General features: G+C 42.9%; 1 protein-coding gene across 1 annotated transcript in view; it reads left to right on the top strand.

Moving 5' to 3' along the window:
- si:dkeyp-118h9.7 (sacsin) overlaps positions 1-17117 on the top strand; it is a 23032-nt gene extending 5915 nt beyond the window's left edge. The window contains exons 5-8 of the mRNA XM_014210715.2: positions 3462-3608; positions 3843-5280; positions 5553-5641; positions 5760-17117. Of these exons, the coding sequence (XP_014066190.2) occupies positions 3462-3608; positions 3843-5280; positions 5553-5641; positions 5760-16783 (12698 nt within the window). The 3' untranslated portion in view covers positions 16784-17117. The remainder of the gene's footprint in view (positions 1-3461; positions 3609-3842; positions 5281-5552; positions 5642-5759) is intronic.

Genomic DNA, 17117 nt, shown 5'->3' with positions numbered 1-17117 from the left:
AAGTAGTACTTTGAATTGAAACTCCCTTGTTCGGTTATATGTAGTGGCTTTATATAGTCTTTTCCATATGTTCCCCCACCTCTCCTCTGATATCTGCACCTGTAATTCGACCTGCTATGAGTTTATAAGATTATCTAAAGTTAATATTAGCATGTTAAGGATATTGTGATAAAAACATTTAAACGGTTCCAATGTTTTCCCCTTGATAAAGTAATTCAATCTTGTCAATAGGAGTAATCGGCTCAGTCATTTTTTGTAACAATCATTTTTTAACAATGAATTGCCTTACTTGAAGGTACCTATAAAAATTTGTTTGGGATACAATGAATTCCTCCTGGATTTCTTGAAATTACTTAAAAATTGAGCCTTTGAATAGTTGAGAGACTACAAAGCCCTCTCTTTTCCCAATCCCTAAATACTTGGGACATAGTAGCAGGAAGAAAGGCTGGGTTGTGGAATATAGGTGAGTCATTACTCATTTAATATTGGCGTTGAACCTCCCTCCATGTCTTCAATGTAAGAGTAATAATTGGTTTTTGTTTATCCCTGTCAATAGAAATAGGGTCTGCTATAAAGAGAATACAATGTAAAGGTATTCACAATATTGACTCTGAATTTCAAGCCATGACAAATCCTTTGGTTGTTGAATCCATGATGCTATGTGATTAAATTGCACCGCCCAGTAATATGATTTAAGGTTAGGGAGGCCAAGCCCACCTAATTCTTTGAACAGCTGTAGTTTTTTATAACTAATACGAGCCTTCTTATTTTTCCATAAAAATGTGCCTATTGCTACATTTAGGCGAGTAAAGGTTTTAGCGGGAGTTTTAACAGGAAGCATTGAAAACAGATAAAGCAGTCTTGGTAAGCCATTCATTTTCACTGAAGCAACCCGACCTGCTACAGATATGGAGAGGGGCATGATGCATCCAACGGTCTAGACTCTAGAGCTTCAGTGATTTTACTAATCACAGGGTAGTTCAAAGCGTATAGTTTCCCATAGTCTGATGTAATATTAAGACCCAAGTAACGCATGCTTGTATCAGTCCACCTAAATGCGTAGTTGTCTTTGATACTCGAGGGTGCATCACCAAATGCCATCATTGCAATAGTTTTACCAACGTTAATTTTATAGCCTGATGTAGCACCTATTAATTTTAATATATTTGGAATTGTTGTCTCAGCCTCTTAATAAGTACAGGATGACATCGCCTGTATATAGAGATATCTTGTGAATGTTTATGGTACTTCGAATAGCTTCCGCCAGAGGGTAAGGGCAAATACCAGTGGCGAGAGAGAATTTCCTTCGCGATTTCCTCGTTGTAGCGAAAAGGAATGCGACATATTCCCATTCGTTATAACAGATGATTTTGGACATGAATATATGAACTCTATCCATTTCAAAACGAGCTCTCCAAAACCAAACTTCTTTAACGTTGCTAAAAGAAAGACTAGTCGACGCGGTCAAATGTTTTTTCAGCATCGAGAGATAGCATAACTGTTTGTTTGAGTTGGGTCTTAGAGTAATTGATAATATTCAGAAGTCGATAATAGGCTATAAGAAAACAGAACGCAAAATAAATTAATTCAAGCATATGCGGGCAGGCATAGTAATTGTCTCTCGTTCCAAAGCAGGCCGTCCTAAACAGTAAGGGTTAAATGCTGGAAATTAAATGTAATCCAAAAGCATTGTCTAAATCAAATTTTAGGCTAATATTTTCAGTAACCTACACTTGGGTAGCCTATATGGAATTGCCATAAAACAACGTAAAAAAATGTATACAAATAAATAATCTTTACTCTATAGCCTACCAAAAGAGAAGGTGGGAATGAGGAAAGCAGGCAATTCTGTTTTTTCCAGATTAAATAATACCTTATCATCCCGACAAACTGTAGGTCAAAGATTGATGAATTATTCCAGCATTAAACTCCAAATTATGAGCATAAATTCAAATAGTTTCAAGTCCTTAAGAAGAAGGGGTCGCTTCAATAGTCAATGTGGACTGGACAATGTTCCATGGTAGATTTGAGCTACTTCTTGGGCCTTGAGTCCTTCTGTCTCTCACTCCTTCTGGGTCCAACAATTTGCCATATAGTGGGCATATTTTTTCAGACCCTGTTCTCGGGTCTGGAAGGTGGTATAATCCTAATGGAGTGCAGGAAAGACTCGGCATCAGGTACAGAATCAAAGATGTGGGTTGCTCTCATGGGTGAGGTGCAGCTTCGCAGGGAACATCAGAGAGTAGGTGATGTTTTTGGCTGCCAATTAGAGATAGATATGCGCTTGTCCTTGTAGAATAGTTCTCCCTTGGTTCTCAACGGCTGCATTATCTCCTGTTTCATTTCGAAATTGAGAAGGCGCACGATGATAGAGCTGGGCCTCTGTGTGTCCTTCACTCCGGGCCTACTCTGGGCTGCAGGTGCCGTTCTGTGGGCTCTCTCCATGACCAAAGGTGTAGCAACATCGATTTCCAAGACCTCCCTCAGCAACTTGTCCACAAATGTAGAAATTGTCTGCCCATTTTCTGCATTGGTTTCGAGCCCAAACATTTGAATATTATTCCAACTGTACTTTTAAAAAATTTTTTTTTTACAATTCCTCTACTTGGCCCATCAGGTAGTTAATAGCCTGGTTTTGTTGTATTAGCTCTTCGTCATGTTCCTCTTTTTTTTTCTCAATGTGGGTCATCCGTTTATAATTTTTCTCTAGAGTAGCCTTCATGCAATTGATAGAGGTTTGCATCTTGTCGAGAGAGGTGGCTGTTTCTCGTTTAAATAACTTCAGTTTTGCCATGAGAGATGAACCTCCGCCATCTCTGTTTCGGCTGTGATGGCGGCCTCTACCACCTCGTGGAGTTGGGCTCAGTTAGTGACTTAAACACGGTGAACATAGCAGAGTATCTTCTCTTTGATGCCATCTTTCATTTGAATACTTAACCTTACTCATTGCCAGTCCGATTTAGAAGGTCAAATATGTACTTTTAACTTGTGAAGTTCAATTTAGGCCAAAATTGTCACAGAGCTTGATCAGCAAACAGACTTTATCCAGAATTCCATGCAGGATTCTCCAGAAAATATTTTTTATAAAAAGATGAACACAATAAATTGTCTTTATTGTTCTCCATCCTCCTGATTCAGAATATACATTTTGTCATTGTCATAGCATGCTTGGTTCAATAGCGAGAGAAACCCGAATATCCAATATAATTTTACCTCTGTGCCAAACCAAACTATATACCTATATTCAGATTCAGATGCAAAATTTGAGCAGCTGAAGGACAAACCGCACAGATAAATCTGTAGAGTAAGTTTAAATGTAATTTTATTTAACATTCTGGCTTGTAAGGAACATTTACATGATTTAGCAGGCATTAGCTTCAGGCTGTGTATACCAATGAATTGTATATTACAGCCTGATTAATTAGACTACTGATGTGTATGAACGTTGTGTCTTTGAGCAGGTCCTGCTCTGTATGCCTTCAACAATGCAGAGTTCACAGCAGAGGACTGGCAGGGGATCCAGACCACCGGCCGGAGCGTCAAACGCAACGACCCAAATAAAGTTGGCAGGTTTGGGATCGGATTCAACTCGGTCTACCATATAACAGGTGAACCTCAGAGGTATTATTATCACAATGAAAGAATCTAACCATGAACATGTGCTAGCTATATCACAAGGTCTGCTTGATATGACAAAATCCATATCACAGCACAGGGATCTATACCGGTATACTATAAATGTAGTCATACCACCCATTGCTAAGTTTTCATTTCTCTTGATAGCCAGCTTTTCATTAAATTACAGCATTTTATTCACACTCAGTAATATTGATCATTTCTAGATGTGCCATCCATATTCAGTTCCAAGTACATGGGCTTCCTGGACCCCCAAGAGAAGCTCTTTGGGGAGCGAACTGGAGGCTTCCGGTGGTCTCTGGAGGAAGAGGAAGACAAGGAAACTCTACTGAATCTGCAAGATCAGTTCCAACCATTCAGAGACGTTGTCAAGCTAGTCAGTGGCCAGAGGTGGAAGGATATCATCCAGGAGGAACAGCACTTTAAAGGGACACTCTTTAGGTTTCCTTTACGCAGTGAGGCCTCAGAGATCTCAGACAACCTGTATGACTCCAACAAAGTAGTTCAGCTTTTTGACAGCTTCATTGCGGATGCAGACATAAGCACTCTGTTCCTGAGGAATGTGTCATCAGTCTCCTTGCAGCACATCAACACCAAAGGATCCGTTAATGTCCGGCTTACAGTGACCTCAAGTCCCACAGTTGATCTGAGTCTGAAGACAAGTAACGAGTCAAACATTGATGGATCAACCTGCTTCAAAACCATCACCTCTACTCCCGAAGGCAAGAAGCAGACAAAGACCAAGTGGCTCGTGACAACATGCTGCATGAAAGAGGGACATGTTCCGGAGCTAGATTTACTGGCCAAGAAGCTGAGTTTCCGCCCTCAAGTTGACTTGGCGTTCCGGTGTAGCCAGGAGAGTGTCCTGACTGATGGCAGACTGAGTGTCTTCCTGCCCCTCCCAAACAATGACTCCAACAAGACTGGCTTCCCGGTCCATGTGAATGCCTGCTTCGGCCTCACTGACAACAGGAGACATATCAAATGGCAGGAGGAAGACCAGAAGTATGATGAAGCTGCGAAGTGGAATGAGCTGCTGGTGAAGGAGGTCCTCCCTCACACATACCTCCTGATGCTGCAGGATGCCACCAACCTAGCCAAGAGCTCCACACTCCCCGTCTCATATGTGTACAACATCTGGCCAGACCTCAGTCAGACCAAACACAAAGACAAGTGGCATAGGATTGCTGAAGACCTTTTACAACGTCTACTCAAACAGAATACCGCCATCTTCTCTCTAGTTGAAGACGAAAGACAGTTTGTTTCTCCCGCCATGGCTGTGTGCCCATCCGACGACACCATGACGTCTGAAACGATGGCTGCCGTGACCAGGGCCTTGATTGCAGGTGGAGAAAAACTTGTCAACTTCCCAGATCATGTCTCCAGAGCTGTCCAGCTGGCCTTCCCAGACCCTGACACACTAAAATGGGTGACTCCAGCTCTTGTAAGGGGTGTTCTCCGCAGGGGTGTTGTGTCTAATCTCTCCAACAATGACAAACTGTCTCTGCTGCAGTACATCTTGACTGATGAGAATTACCACGACCTCAGGGGTCTGAAGATGCTGCCTCTCAGTGACGGGACTTTTAAGACATTCACAAATGAAGAAAAGGACATCACTCTCATTGACAATGACTCATTTCCAAGGTAAGTTCTTAATTGTCTTAGTCAGGTATGGAAATAAAGCTAGACAGGGCTAGTAGAAAATATGCCAGACATGTGTCTTCTTAAATATCACATTGCATAGATTTTGGACCCTTCGCTCTCCATCTGGGCTATTAGAAATTGTAGTCTTCTATCCTGGCTGGCCCATGCGCAAAATCCTTAAATTCCATCCCTGTATACATTATAGTATTTTTTCATATGGATAATCCATTCTCTTTCTCCATTAATAATTTACAAGTATTCTCTTCATACAGAGTATTGCTTCCAGGTTGCAAAGACCTGTTTCTGCCTGATGATCTCAGCACCACTAGCATCCAACATTTGAAGCAACTAGCTGCAACAAGTAAGGGAATATATTGTACAATTATGTTTAACAATGAAAGGTTTTGGATATCATGTAGAATTGCAAATACCTGCATGTTTGTCACATGGCTGTTATTTTCATATCTCCATCTTTTTAGATATATTCAAATTATTCAATGTAGATGTGGAAATTGTGGCTACATTTGCCAAGAAGACTCTCCCAAAGGACTGGAAACATACAGGTCATGTCACCTGGGAGGTAGGGAGTGGTCAGCACCCACCATTGAAATGGCTCAGAGAGTTCTGGAAATGTCTCAACACTCACTGCATAGATCTGAGACGTTTTGAAGGCATGCCACTGATACCCATCGAACCACTACACGATACTAGCAATTCTGTCATACTTGCAAGACTACAACAGAATCCAACCATGATTTTTCAGAAAAGCAAACAATCCATCTTACCAGACAAAATAGAGAAAGTCATGAAGAAGGTTGGGGGAACAGTCGTTAACAGAGACAAATGCCTGAAGCACCAAGATCTTGACTCGTACGTACTACCACCATCGCCTCAGAACACTCTACAGGTGTTCATGAACTTAGCTGCTAGTCAGGTCATCAGTGGAATCAGGTCTGCTCCTTACCATGAGAAAGAGGAACTCAAAGCCTACCTCTCTACTCTGGATTCTCTCACAGTCTATGAGAGAGACCTGCTCTCAAAGATCCCTCTCTTCCAATCAATGGCCGGAGAATATGTTCCCACCCAATACAAGCAGGCAGTGGTTTTGGGTTCCACCCCAGCTCTCCCCACAGAGCTCCCCATGCCGGATTCCATTGTCCGGTGTGCAACTGAGGCTGATCGCAGGCTCCTATTGTTGCTCAAGATTGATCTCTTGAATACTGCTCAGGTGGCCATTCATTTGATTGATGGAGTTGAGAAGAAGTCTTTCAAGAAACAAGAGAGAGAGGGAATCATGACCTGGATATTACAGCATGGCAGTATCCTCTTCTCACAGAATGGGACCTTGTACAAAAAATGCCAAAATTTGAGCTTCATCGAAGTAGATGGAAAGCTGAAGAAGACCGACAGTATTTTTGATCCAAACAATGAAACCTTCAAAGTCCTTTTTGAAAGAGAATTCTTTCCTCCAGCAGTGTTCACAAATACTCCAGAGAAGCTTGACAGCTTAACACGTCTTGGATTGCAGACAAAGGAAACTGACGTCTCAGCAGACAACGTGTTGCATGTTGCCACCCATATTGATAAATCACATGTTCATTCACAAAAGGCTTTCAAAAAAGCAGAAGCACTTCAAAGACTATTGAATGGCAATGACCTGCTTTCCCAATTCTCGCATCAGCAGCTGCAGCACCTATCACAGCTGCAGTGGGTCCCTTGTGAGAATCCTTACATCACGAAAGAAAATAACAGGGGGAAAAGTTTCTACAAGCTGGAGGAGATACGACATTCAGAGTACGATGGCATTGTAGGGCATGTCATGCCACTTACGGGAGACTTTAGTCAGAAAGTAAGCAGAAAACTTGGTCTGCTACGCCTACCTCCTGCTGAGAAGGTTGTGGAGAATCTGTCAGCATTGGCAGATGTGGCCAAGGCAATGACAGATCCAGATAAAGACGTGCAGTTTAAAACCAAGCTGCATAGGATTTACAAATACATGCAAGATCACATCTGTGAGGTCAGGGAAGTGATGAACAAAATATTCATACCTTGGCTGTGGATACACAATCATTTTGTTTTTCCTCATGATGTAGTCTTGGCCTACCCACCTGATTTGGATCTGAGCTCATACATTGAGAAGGTGCTAGATGAATTTCTTCCATACAAAAAGTTGCTGACAGAGTTTGGAGTGAAGACATCACTCTCAGAGAAAGAAATAGAGGACATCCTTCATGACATCAAACAGACCATTGAAGAAAGGCCCCAATCTTTTGGAAAACCTTCAGAGCTGAAAGTGTCAATAGCCATTCTGAACTGGATGTGGAGAGAGAAGAAGACAGTCAGGGACAATATCCCAGTGCCGGTCATGGCAGGGAGTCAGAGATTTACCTTGCAACCATTGTCCAAAACAGTGTTTTGTGATATAAGCAGGGATGGTCTGGAGGATCTACAGAATGACCAGGAGGAGATTCATGTCATCCACGAGGAGATTCCACCGGCGACAGCACAGTGGCTGAACATCCCTTTCCTCAGCACCCGGATCCTGCGTCCAGAGTTCATTGGAATAGAACAGTGTGGGCAGTCAGAGCCCATAACTCTGAGGATTAAGAACATTCTGAAGGAGTATGATGAAGAAAATGACATCTTCAAAGAGCTAATTCAGAATGCAGAAGATGCTGGGGCAAACACCTGTAAGTTCATGGTGGATTTCAGGGACCACAAAGATCCTGCTGATAGCCTCATAGACCAAGGCATGGTCCTCTGTCAGGGACCGTGTCTCTGGGCCTTCAATAACGGGCTGTTCACAGAGGATGACTGGAAAAACATTGTCAAACTCGGATCTGCCTCAAAGGAAAACCAGGTTGAAAAAATAGGGAAATTTGGACTTGGATTTAATGCAGTGTACCATGTGACTGATATTCCCTCAATCCTCAGTGGCAACGAGCTTCTGATACTTGATCCAAATGTTACACACCTGCAAAAGCACATACAAAACAAAGCAACTCCTGGAATCAAGCTCAACTTATCTCGGGAGCAGCTTCTGCACAGGTTTCCTGGTCAATTCAGACCATATGAGCGGATTTTTGATTGCAATCTTTCAAGAGACAGCACTCAGAAATTCTACCCGGGCACGCTCATTAAACTACCTTTCAGGACACGAGATGAGGCTGTCCAGTCAGAAATCAGCAGAAATGTGTATGACAGAGATGACATAGTGAAATTTCAACAGGACCTGACAAACAACTCACAAACTCACCTCCTCTTTCTGAAGAACATCAACATGATATCTCTTCAAAACCTTCCGGTTGATGCTTCCACTCCTCCTCAAGACGACCAGATAGAGAAGCTTTTCATTGCCACCAGAAAGGTTGTGAGCACAATCAAGATTCCAGAGGACACTCCTCTAGGAATATTGCAGAATGATGCTCTGAAATGTCTGATGAAGCGTGATGTGAAATGCCAAGAGGTCATTGACTGCCATAGAGCCAACATAGCTGAACTAACTCAACAACATCGTGATGGATCTGATGTCCAGTTCTGGCTCCTATACAATTGCTTTGGGACAAATAATTCTTTACAAATGGTCCAGAGAGACAATAAGCAGACTGTGCTCACCTTGCCAATCGGAGGTGTTGCTGTACCTTTAAACAAAGAACCACAGACGGGGAAATGGGTCCCTGGAGAAACCAACCTGGTTGGCCAAGCGTTCTGCTTCCTCCCTCTCTCTGTTGCCACAGGGCTCCCAGTGAACCTGAACGGATCCTTTGCTGTGACCTCTAATCGGAGAGGTTTGTGGGAGAGTGGAGTGAAATACGACTGGAATAGAGCTCTCCTTCAGGATGCTGTTACAACCGCATATGTCAGTACACTGCTAATGTTGAAGAACATGTCAAGAAATGGAACCCTTCAACGTTACCAGTACTATACCTTTTGGCCTAATGGAGAGAACGTGAACAAACCCTTCAAACCCTTGGTTGATACATTTTACTTGGTCGTCAGTCAGCACTTCTCTGGCAAACCTCTGAAGCTCTTCAGTGATGGGGAAAACTGGTGCTCAATGGACAAAGCCAGATTTCTGCACCCAACTATTCAAGAGGACAAAGCTGTTGGGGAGCTTGCAATGAAGGTGTGTCAAAGCAATTTAACCACATCTTATCTTGTTGTTCCTCTGCCTTTCTGGGTGAGACAGAGTTTCATACAGACTGGTTTAGATGAGATTCTCCAGCAGAGAACATTGGAGTGGGAAGCATTTTACCAAGAAGTGGTATTCAACAACCTGAACACTATGGACCAGAAGAGTAGGAATGCTCTTGTGTTGCATGCTATTGACCTGAAGGATGAGGCCATTGACAATCTACTAAGGAGCTACCCATGCATTCCTACAAAGAAAAGTGGAAAACTTCAGTACATCAAAAAACTTGTGAATACTTCTGGAAAAGTGGCATACTTGTTTGAGCAAGAGGAAGGACGGTTCCTTGGCGGAACCAAAAATGACTTTCGTTCCCCTAAAAGGATTCAACGTCTGTCAGAACTGGGGATGCTGAGTGACCAGCTCCCTTTGGAGGACATCACAGAAAGAGCAAAGACCATTGCCGACATCTGGCAAAAAGACAAAGTCAAAGCATACAAGCATGTTCAGTGCATCCTGGAGCTGATGAGGGACTCCCTAAAGGAGGAAGCCTCGCCTCACTGGGAGACTCTGAGAAACACTGTGTTCATTCCAGCATGTCCTCCAGTTAATACATACACAGGGAAGGGTGGAGCAGTGAAGGATGGAATAGTCAGACTTCAAAAGCCCACTGACATTTACAGTGACAGATGTCGCCATCTAGTTGACATGACACAGTCTGTGATAGACTCTTTAAATCTGAAAATACACAGTGACGATGCAGTGCTATGCATACTGGGAGTTTGTGAAAGCCCATCACTCGAGACAGTGCTTCAGCAGCTACAGGAAGCATTCAAGCACTCGGAAACATGTGACAAACAGACGCTCTTCAACACAGCCCATAATTGCTACAGCTTTTTGAACAAATGGCTGCATGATGAGAAGGAATTGACTGTCGTTTTTGAGAGGGCACACTCATTCCCCTTTATCCTTGTTGAAGACAGGTTTGTGGATGTAAAGTCTGTGGCTAAAAATGAGGAATTTGATGCTAAACCGTATCTTCATGTGCTTCCAACTGCCTTCTCCAGTTTCAAGAAGCTCTGGAAATGTCTATGCATCCAAAAGCAATTCACACCAGAACAGTTTCATGGTGTACTAAAGAAACTCAGCCAAGCCTATGGCATCAGCCCACTTTCCAATAATGATCTAGAAATTTGTCTGACAATACTCCAAAGGGGATTATATGAGGCTAAAGATGAAAAACAAGATGACTGTCTCATACCTGATGAAAGGGGTGTTTTGCAGCCATCTAACCAGCTGTATTTCAATGACAGCCCCTGGATGGAAGTGTCAGAAGATGTCACTTTGTGCCATACAAAAATATCTCGTGCCATTGCACTTCATTTTGGGGTGATCACAACAAGACATCACACACTGCTAAAGCATTCAGTAGAGAACTTCTCACCATTCGCTGAAGAGTTTGGACAACATGAGAAACTGACAGTTCGCATTAAAAACATAATCTCAGCTTATCCCTCGAAGAAGGACATCCTGAAAGAACTCATCCAAAATGCTGATGATGCAGAGGCCACAGAAATTCACTTTGTTTGGGACAAAAGAGAGCACAGCACAGAGAAAACATTTGAAAAGAGATGGAATCCACTTCAGGGCCCTGCACTGTGTGTGTACAACAACCAGGTGTTTTCTGATGCTGATCTGCAAGGTATTCAGCAGCTGGGAGAAGGTGGAAAGCACAACATTCCAGGGAAAACCGGAAAATATGGACTTGGGTTTAACTCAGTCTACCACCTGACTGACTGTCCTTCTATCCTAACCGGTGACAAATGGCTCTGCATATCTGATCCCAATCTGAAGTATGTTAAAGCATCACGAGAATCACCAGGAGTCAAACTCTTATGGAACGAGGAATGTAAGAACACCTTCATGGATGTTTACAATACATTTCTCCCAAAAGAATTCTCTCTTAAAGAAGGCACCATGTTTAGGTTGCCTATCAGGACTGGTGCCATGGCAAAATCCTCAGAAATATCCGACAGTGGGGTCAATGTCAACGATATGGCAGAACTTTCCTCAGCTCTCTGTGAAGACCCTGAGGGATTGATAATGTTCTTGAAGAACATCAGGAAAATCCAGTTTCATGAAATCAACCCAGGCACAGGAAAGCTCAAGACTACCTTCTCGATTGAAAAAAGTATTCATGAGAAGAGCATTGCAGAATGGGTTTCTTTTCAAAACCACGTACAACAGTCGCTGCTGTCCCACGGACAAACACCACAGAAAGCCATTTACAGTGTCAAAATTTCATCATCCGATAAAAGGCAAAGCCAGTGGATCATTGCAGAGCAGTTTGGCTCTTTTAAAGGAAACACTGATATGGAAGGACAGACTGGCAGAGTTCCCCAGGCAGCTTTGGCAGCATGTGTAAGCTCTCAGCCAAGAGAAAGAGGAACAATTCTCAGCACAAGCTCTCTGCCTAAACACGATGACTTTATTGGACAAGCTTTCTGCTCGCTGCCCTTGCCTGGTAAAACTGGACTTCCAGTCCATGTCAACGGAAACTTTGAGGTAGACTCCTCCAGACGGGGTTTCTGGAAAGAAGATGGGAAAAGTCTGAAGATAGATTGGAATGAGTCCCTGAAATTGAATGTCATCGTCCCATTGTATGCTGACCTTCTCAATTACATCCGATGTGACCTAAAGAAAGTGAAAGTCAATTCCATACATGTTGATTCAGTCCTTGATAGCTCATACTTGTGTTTCTTCCCCACCATCACCAAAGACACTGGACAAGATTGGCATGAAATGATTCATGAAGTGTACAGGTCAGTCAATGACAGAAAACTTGACCTTATTCCAGTGCTACACGGCTCAACTCGACAAGTTCAACACATGTCAATAACAGAGTACACTGTTGAGTGGTCTAGTGTGAGCAAGACGGAACCAAGTGATGCACCTCATTTGAACAAAGTAAATACATATATGGTTTCTATTTTAGATGATCTTGGAATGCAGTTGGTTCCTTCATCCAGAAAAATGGAAGAAATATGGACCAGCTTCAAAACGGCTGGGGTTGAAGTGAGAATAGTCAGTCCTTTGACAGTGGGTAACTACCTGAGGAAGAAACCACTGAATGATCCAACTCACACTGAAATGGATTTACCTCTACCCATTGGCCAGACTTTGATCAGAGACCAGGAGAGATGCTCCATTCTCTTGAAGTACTGTATCAAAAATGTTGAAGTTAGCGAGAACAGTTCCAGTTCAGACAGTAGACTTAAAAAAGATGCTAACAAGAAGAGTTCCAGTTCAGTCACCGGACTTCCACTGCTTCTCACTCAAGATCAGATTCTTAGAGTGTTTGACCCTGACTCTCCCAAGCTTCTGTCAACATTTTACAGAATGTTCCATGGACATCATGAGGATTTTGCTGATGTCAGAACCAACACCAAACATTTTGAGGTTCTACAAGATGGGAACTTTCTTAAACAATTGACAATTCCAGTCGCAGCAAAGTATTTGAAACCTATACTTCTGCATCTCCTTCAAAACTGTGAAACTGATCCACACTGTAGGCTACATGTACCAAACCAGATAATACACTCATGGCTGAAAGAACTATGGGAATTCTTTAGTTATCACATAAATCATACAGCTTCAACGGATGGAGATGGTAACCAGGCTCTGATAGCCATCAAGGAGCTGTTCTCTGACTGCCCTATGTTGCCTGTTGTGTGCCCAAGACTAAACAACAAACATGTTCTACAAACAATGAGGAAGATGTCCAGTGTGATTCTGTTCTCAAAAGAAGAAATTATATTAATTCTCATGAAACTTGGTCTCATGAAACTGGACCTTACATTCTTCCAAGAACTGAACAGGCATCAATATCTACTACATGAGCTCTTGAAGACAAGCGACGGCAGTGCTGTGTTAGACCAAGTCCACCAGCTGGAACATTCAGAATTTCAGCATCTTTCAGATGATGAGTTGAAGACACTTCAAACTGTCCTACAGTCTGGGATATGCTCATCTAAAAACAAACAGGACTACCAGAGAAAGCTCAAGTCATTGCCACTATTTGAAACCATACAGGGTAGAAGGCAGCGAATTGATGGACCCAGAAATGTATACATCCTCAACACAGAGTTCAGGGAAAGCTTTCCAGATGTGTACATGGAAGATGACAACAACATTTTCCTGAAATACAACTTTGTAAATGAGAGCTTGTCAAGACTCCTGAGCATTAAGATCTTAAGTGATTTGGAGTACTATGTCCAGTTCATTCTGCCTTTCCTGTACAAGCTAAACAACAAACAAACTATCCACTCTGTCCAGCTGTTGTTGTCACTACAACTCAAACATGACTATCAGCAGTACCATGATAAAATCATCTCTATAATGAAAAATGGGAAATTCATTCAGGACATCCATGGGAATCTGCAGATGGCCTCCTACTTCTTTGATGAGAATCAGAAGTTGTACAAGGTGATGCTGCCGCAAAAAAGATTTGTGCCAGAAAGCTTCTGGAATGAATTTAATAATAGAGGGAACATACATCTCAAGAGTCAAGCAAGGGAACTGCTCAATGAACTTGGAATGAAGTGCACTGTGTCAGATGAGGAAATAATTGAATTTGCTCATCAAATTGAATTGGATGCCAAAGGCACTGCCAGCCTCAAAGAGCTGAAACTGATGTCGTCTACATTGTTTGAAACTATTTTGAAAATAAATGTCAAAAAGCTAGCACCAGACTTTCTGAAAACGATTGCTGACATCAAGTTTGTTTTTCCTGTGGAAATTCAAGAGAGGTTGTGCAACTACCACCAGTCATTTGCAGGAAAGAGGACTGTAGTTTCAATCAGAGGTTGTCTGATTGGAAAAGATGTCCTCCACCAATGCCTGATTTGGACATCCATGCCAATACTGCACTTAGGAAACTGCAATGAAAAGCATATTCGCATGATTAGAGAAGCAGGTGCAGTTGATCAACCCCCTTCTGAACGTGTGACAGAGAACCTCAGAAACATCTGTCAGTCACCATGCCAAACTGCTGACTTGGTTGGAACACGAGCTGAAGTGTTCCGGACATCTTACACCTATCTACAAACAATAGAGTTTGACCCCAAGCCGTTGACTGATCTCCCTGTGGTGCTTGTGGAGGAAGATTCTGCACTTGTAAAGACCAAGCAAACAGCTCTGGTACTGCCTCATTATGTGGAGTTCAGGCCATATTTGTACTGCATTCCTCCAAAGGATGTCATGTTTGCAGAATTCTTCAAGAAAATAGGTGTCAAAGACGAGCCTACTGCAGAGCAGTACTGCAATGTTCTACAAGAAATCCATGCAGATTCCACTGACAAGCAGACCCTTCAGCCAAATCAGGAGAAAACTGTCAAGCGGGCTGTGGAGCAGCTTTTTCGTCTGATCATCAAATTGCAAGAAAATCAGTTAACCTCAGAATTTCCCAAGACCTTGTATCTACCTTCAACCGATGGCAGACTGTACCCTTCAGCCTCACTGTATTTCAATGACACCGTCTTCAAGGTTAGCAGATTGGAGGGTCCCATTAAAGACAAATTGAAACTCCTGGAGAAACTGAGCAATTGCCATTTAGAGAACGACATGTATGAACATTGTAAAATGATGCAGTTGTTGCCCCTGGAGATACAACCCAAAATGCTCTCTCAGATTACAGTAGAGAATGTGGTGGAATCCAACATGCAACTGTGTGAGTACGGGGAGGGCTGCGAGTTCAGCGGATGGTTTGGAGCACACCTGTCCTCAGCTCCCTTCATGCATGGTCTAGTGTGTCTCATCAGAGAGCAGTGTCAGGGCAAGATATCACAAGGCGATGCTGCCACCATGTGTCAGAAAACCTTTGGCGGCATTGAGATTACCTGCTGCAACAGCCTTGAAACAGTGCTTCAACTTGGCCAGGAGCTACTGAGTGACACCACTGCTGTCACACAGGTGTACGTAAAAAAGGGCCAGCAAGGTTGTACCTTCTACCTGAAACACAATGACGACCAGGCCCACAAAGTGAAGAGTGAGATCATCATGAGACTGACTAAAGAGATTAATGCCCTTCTTAATAACATTCTTGGCTCAAACCTCCTGCTAGTTCTAGGACACCTTCTTTCGTGTGATAGCATGAAGGAAGTCAAGACAACTCTAGAACAGATTGGAATCCATGACAGTGCTGATACTGAGGACTCCCTGAAAGGGCCACCGGAACCAGGAAGTCCTGTTCCTGAAGAGTGGCATGATGCCCTAGACATGAGCTTCCTCAACAACTATGAATCTGGGGAATATGTTGGCTTTAAGAATACGGCAGAGGAGGAACATTGTTGCTATGCAGTTATAGTGGAACAGCTGTGTGTGCCATCTGGCCAATCAGGACAGAGTCCCTACAGATACAAAATACAGATTGGGAAAGATGAAGTCATAGAAGTCAGTGCCCTTGATCTCTACCAATTTAAACGGCAAAAGAAGCCTTTCTCATCCTCTTCCACTGGAGCAACGTGCATGGAACTGGTACAACTGGGAGAATCTGTGCAGCGGTCTTCATCCACAAAGACCTCACCACAGTCTCTGGAAGAAGCCAAAAAGGAAATAGACAAATGTCTGGCAGAGATTTGGATTCTGTCTGCAGAGGAGCGGTTCAAGGCCATCAGACGCCTCTACCTGAGGTGGCACCCTGACAAAAACCCAGACTGCCAACAGCTAGCCACAGAGGCATTCAAGTATCTGAAAAACAGAATTGAGGATCTTGAAAATGGCAGGACGGGGAAACCATCCTCACACAGGACGGGGAAACCATCCTCACAGCAGTGGAACACAAATTTCAGAAACTTCTACAACCAGTGGAACCAAGAAGCTCATCGCCACAGGTGTGGGAGAGAGAGGTTCTACAGGGGACACAATACTAGATACAACTTCTGGGCACATCATGAAAATGTACCACAACCCAAACGAGCAGAGGCTGAGCGCTGGCTGAGACAAGCACAGTGTGACCTAGCCGCTGCTGACAGCGACACAGGAGGCAGGACCACAGAGTGGGCTCTGTTCAAGGTACATCAGGCCGTGGAGAAGGCTCTGGTGGCAGCAGAGTACAGAAGACATGGACATTATTACAAAGACAGCTCCATCTCCAGCCTAGCTGAGCGGGTGTCTGGCTACAGCCCCCAGTTAGACACTCTACCCAACATTGTGAGCAAACTGAAACAGCTGGGAGTCGACCCCAAGACCACTCAATACCCAAACTACCACCCATCACCACACATTCCCAATACGAGGTTCAAGTATGAGAATGAATCAGAGGTGCTGGACATGGCATCAAAGCTTCTGTGCAAAATAGAAATATATATTAATTGATTGAAGACCGCTTACATATTGCAATTGGGCATTGATAGAAAACAAAAACATGACACCCAGTTCATTAAGAAATGCTACAAAAAATGCTAAAGGCTATTTCACTTGATTTAGAAATGCTACATGTAACTTTCATGTTGTGATCTTGTTCTTTACTGAGAGTATGTTATACACATAGTGGTTCAATAATTCCTTTGAAGAATCAATTAAAAAGAACCATATTATTGTTAAATGCTCACAAAAATACAGTAACATGTTTTTCTACTTTTTTATGTTGAAGATATTGTTCTCATAAATGTGAAATATAAACATGATTTAATAAAGATTGATCATTCTC

Source organism: Salmo salar, chromosome ssa09, assembly GCF_905237065.1.
Source record: "Salmo salar chromosome ssa09, Ssal_v3.1, whole genome shotgun sequence".
NCBI classification, from domain to species: Eukaryota; Metazoa; Chordata; class Actinopteri; order Salmoniformes; family Salmonidae; genus Salmo; species Salmo salar.
This window is presented reverse-complemented; position numbering and strand designations above follow the sequence as displayed.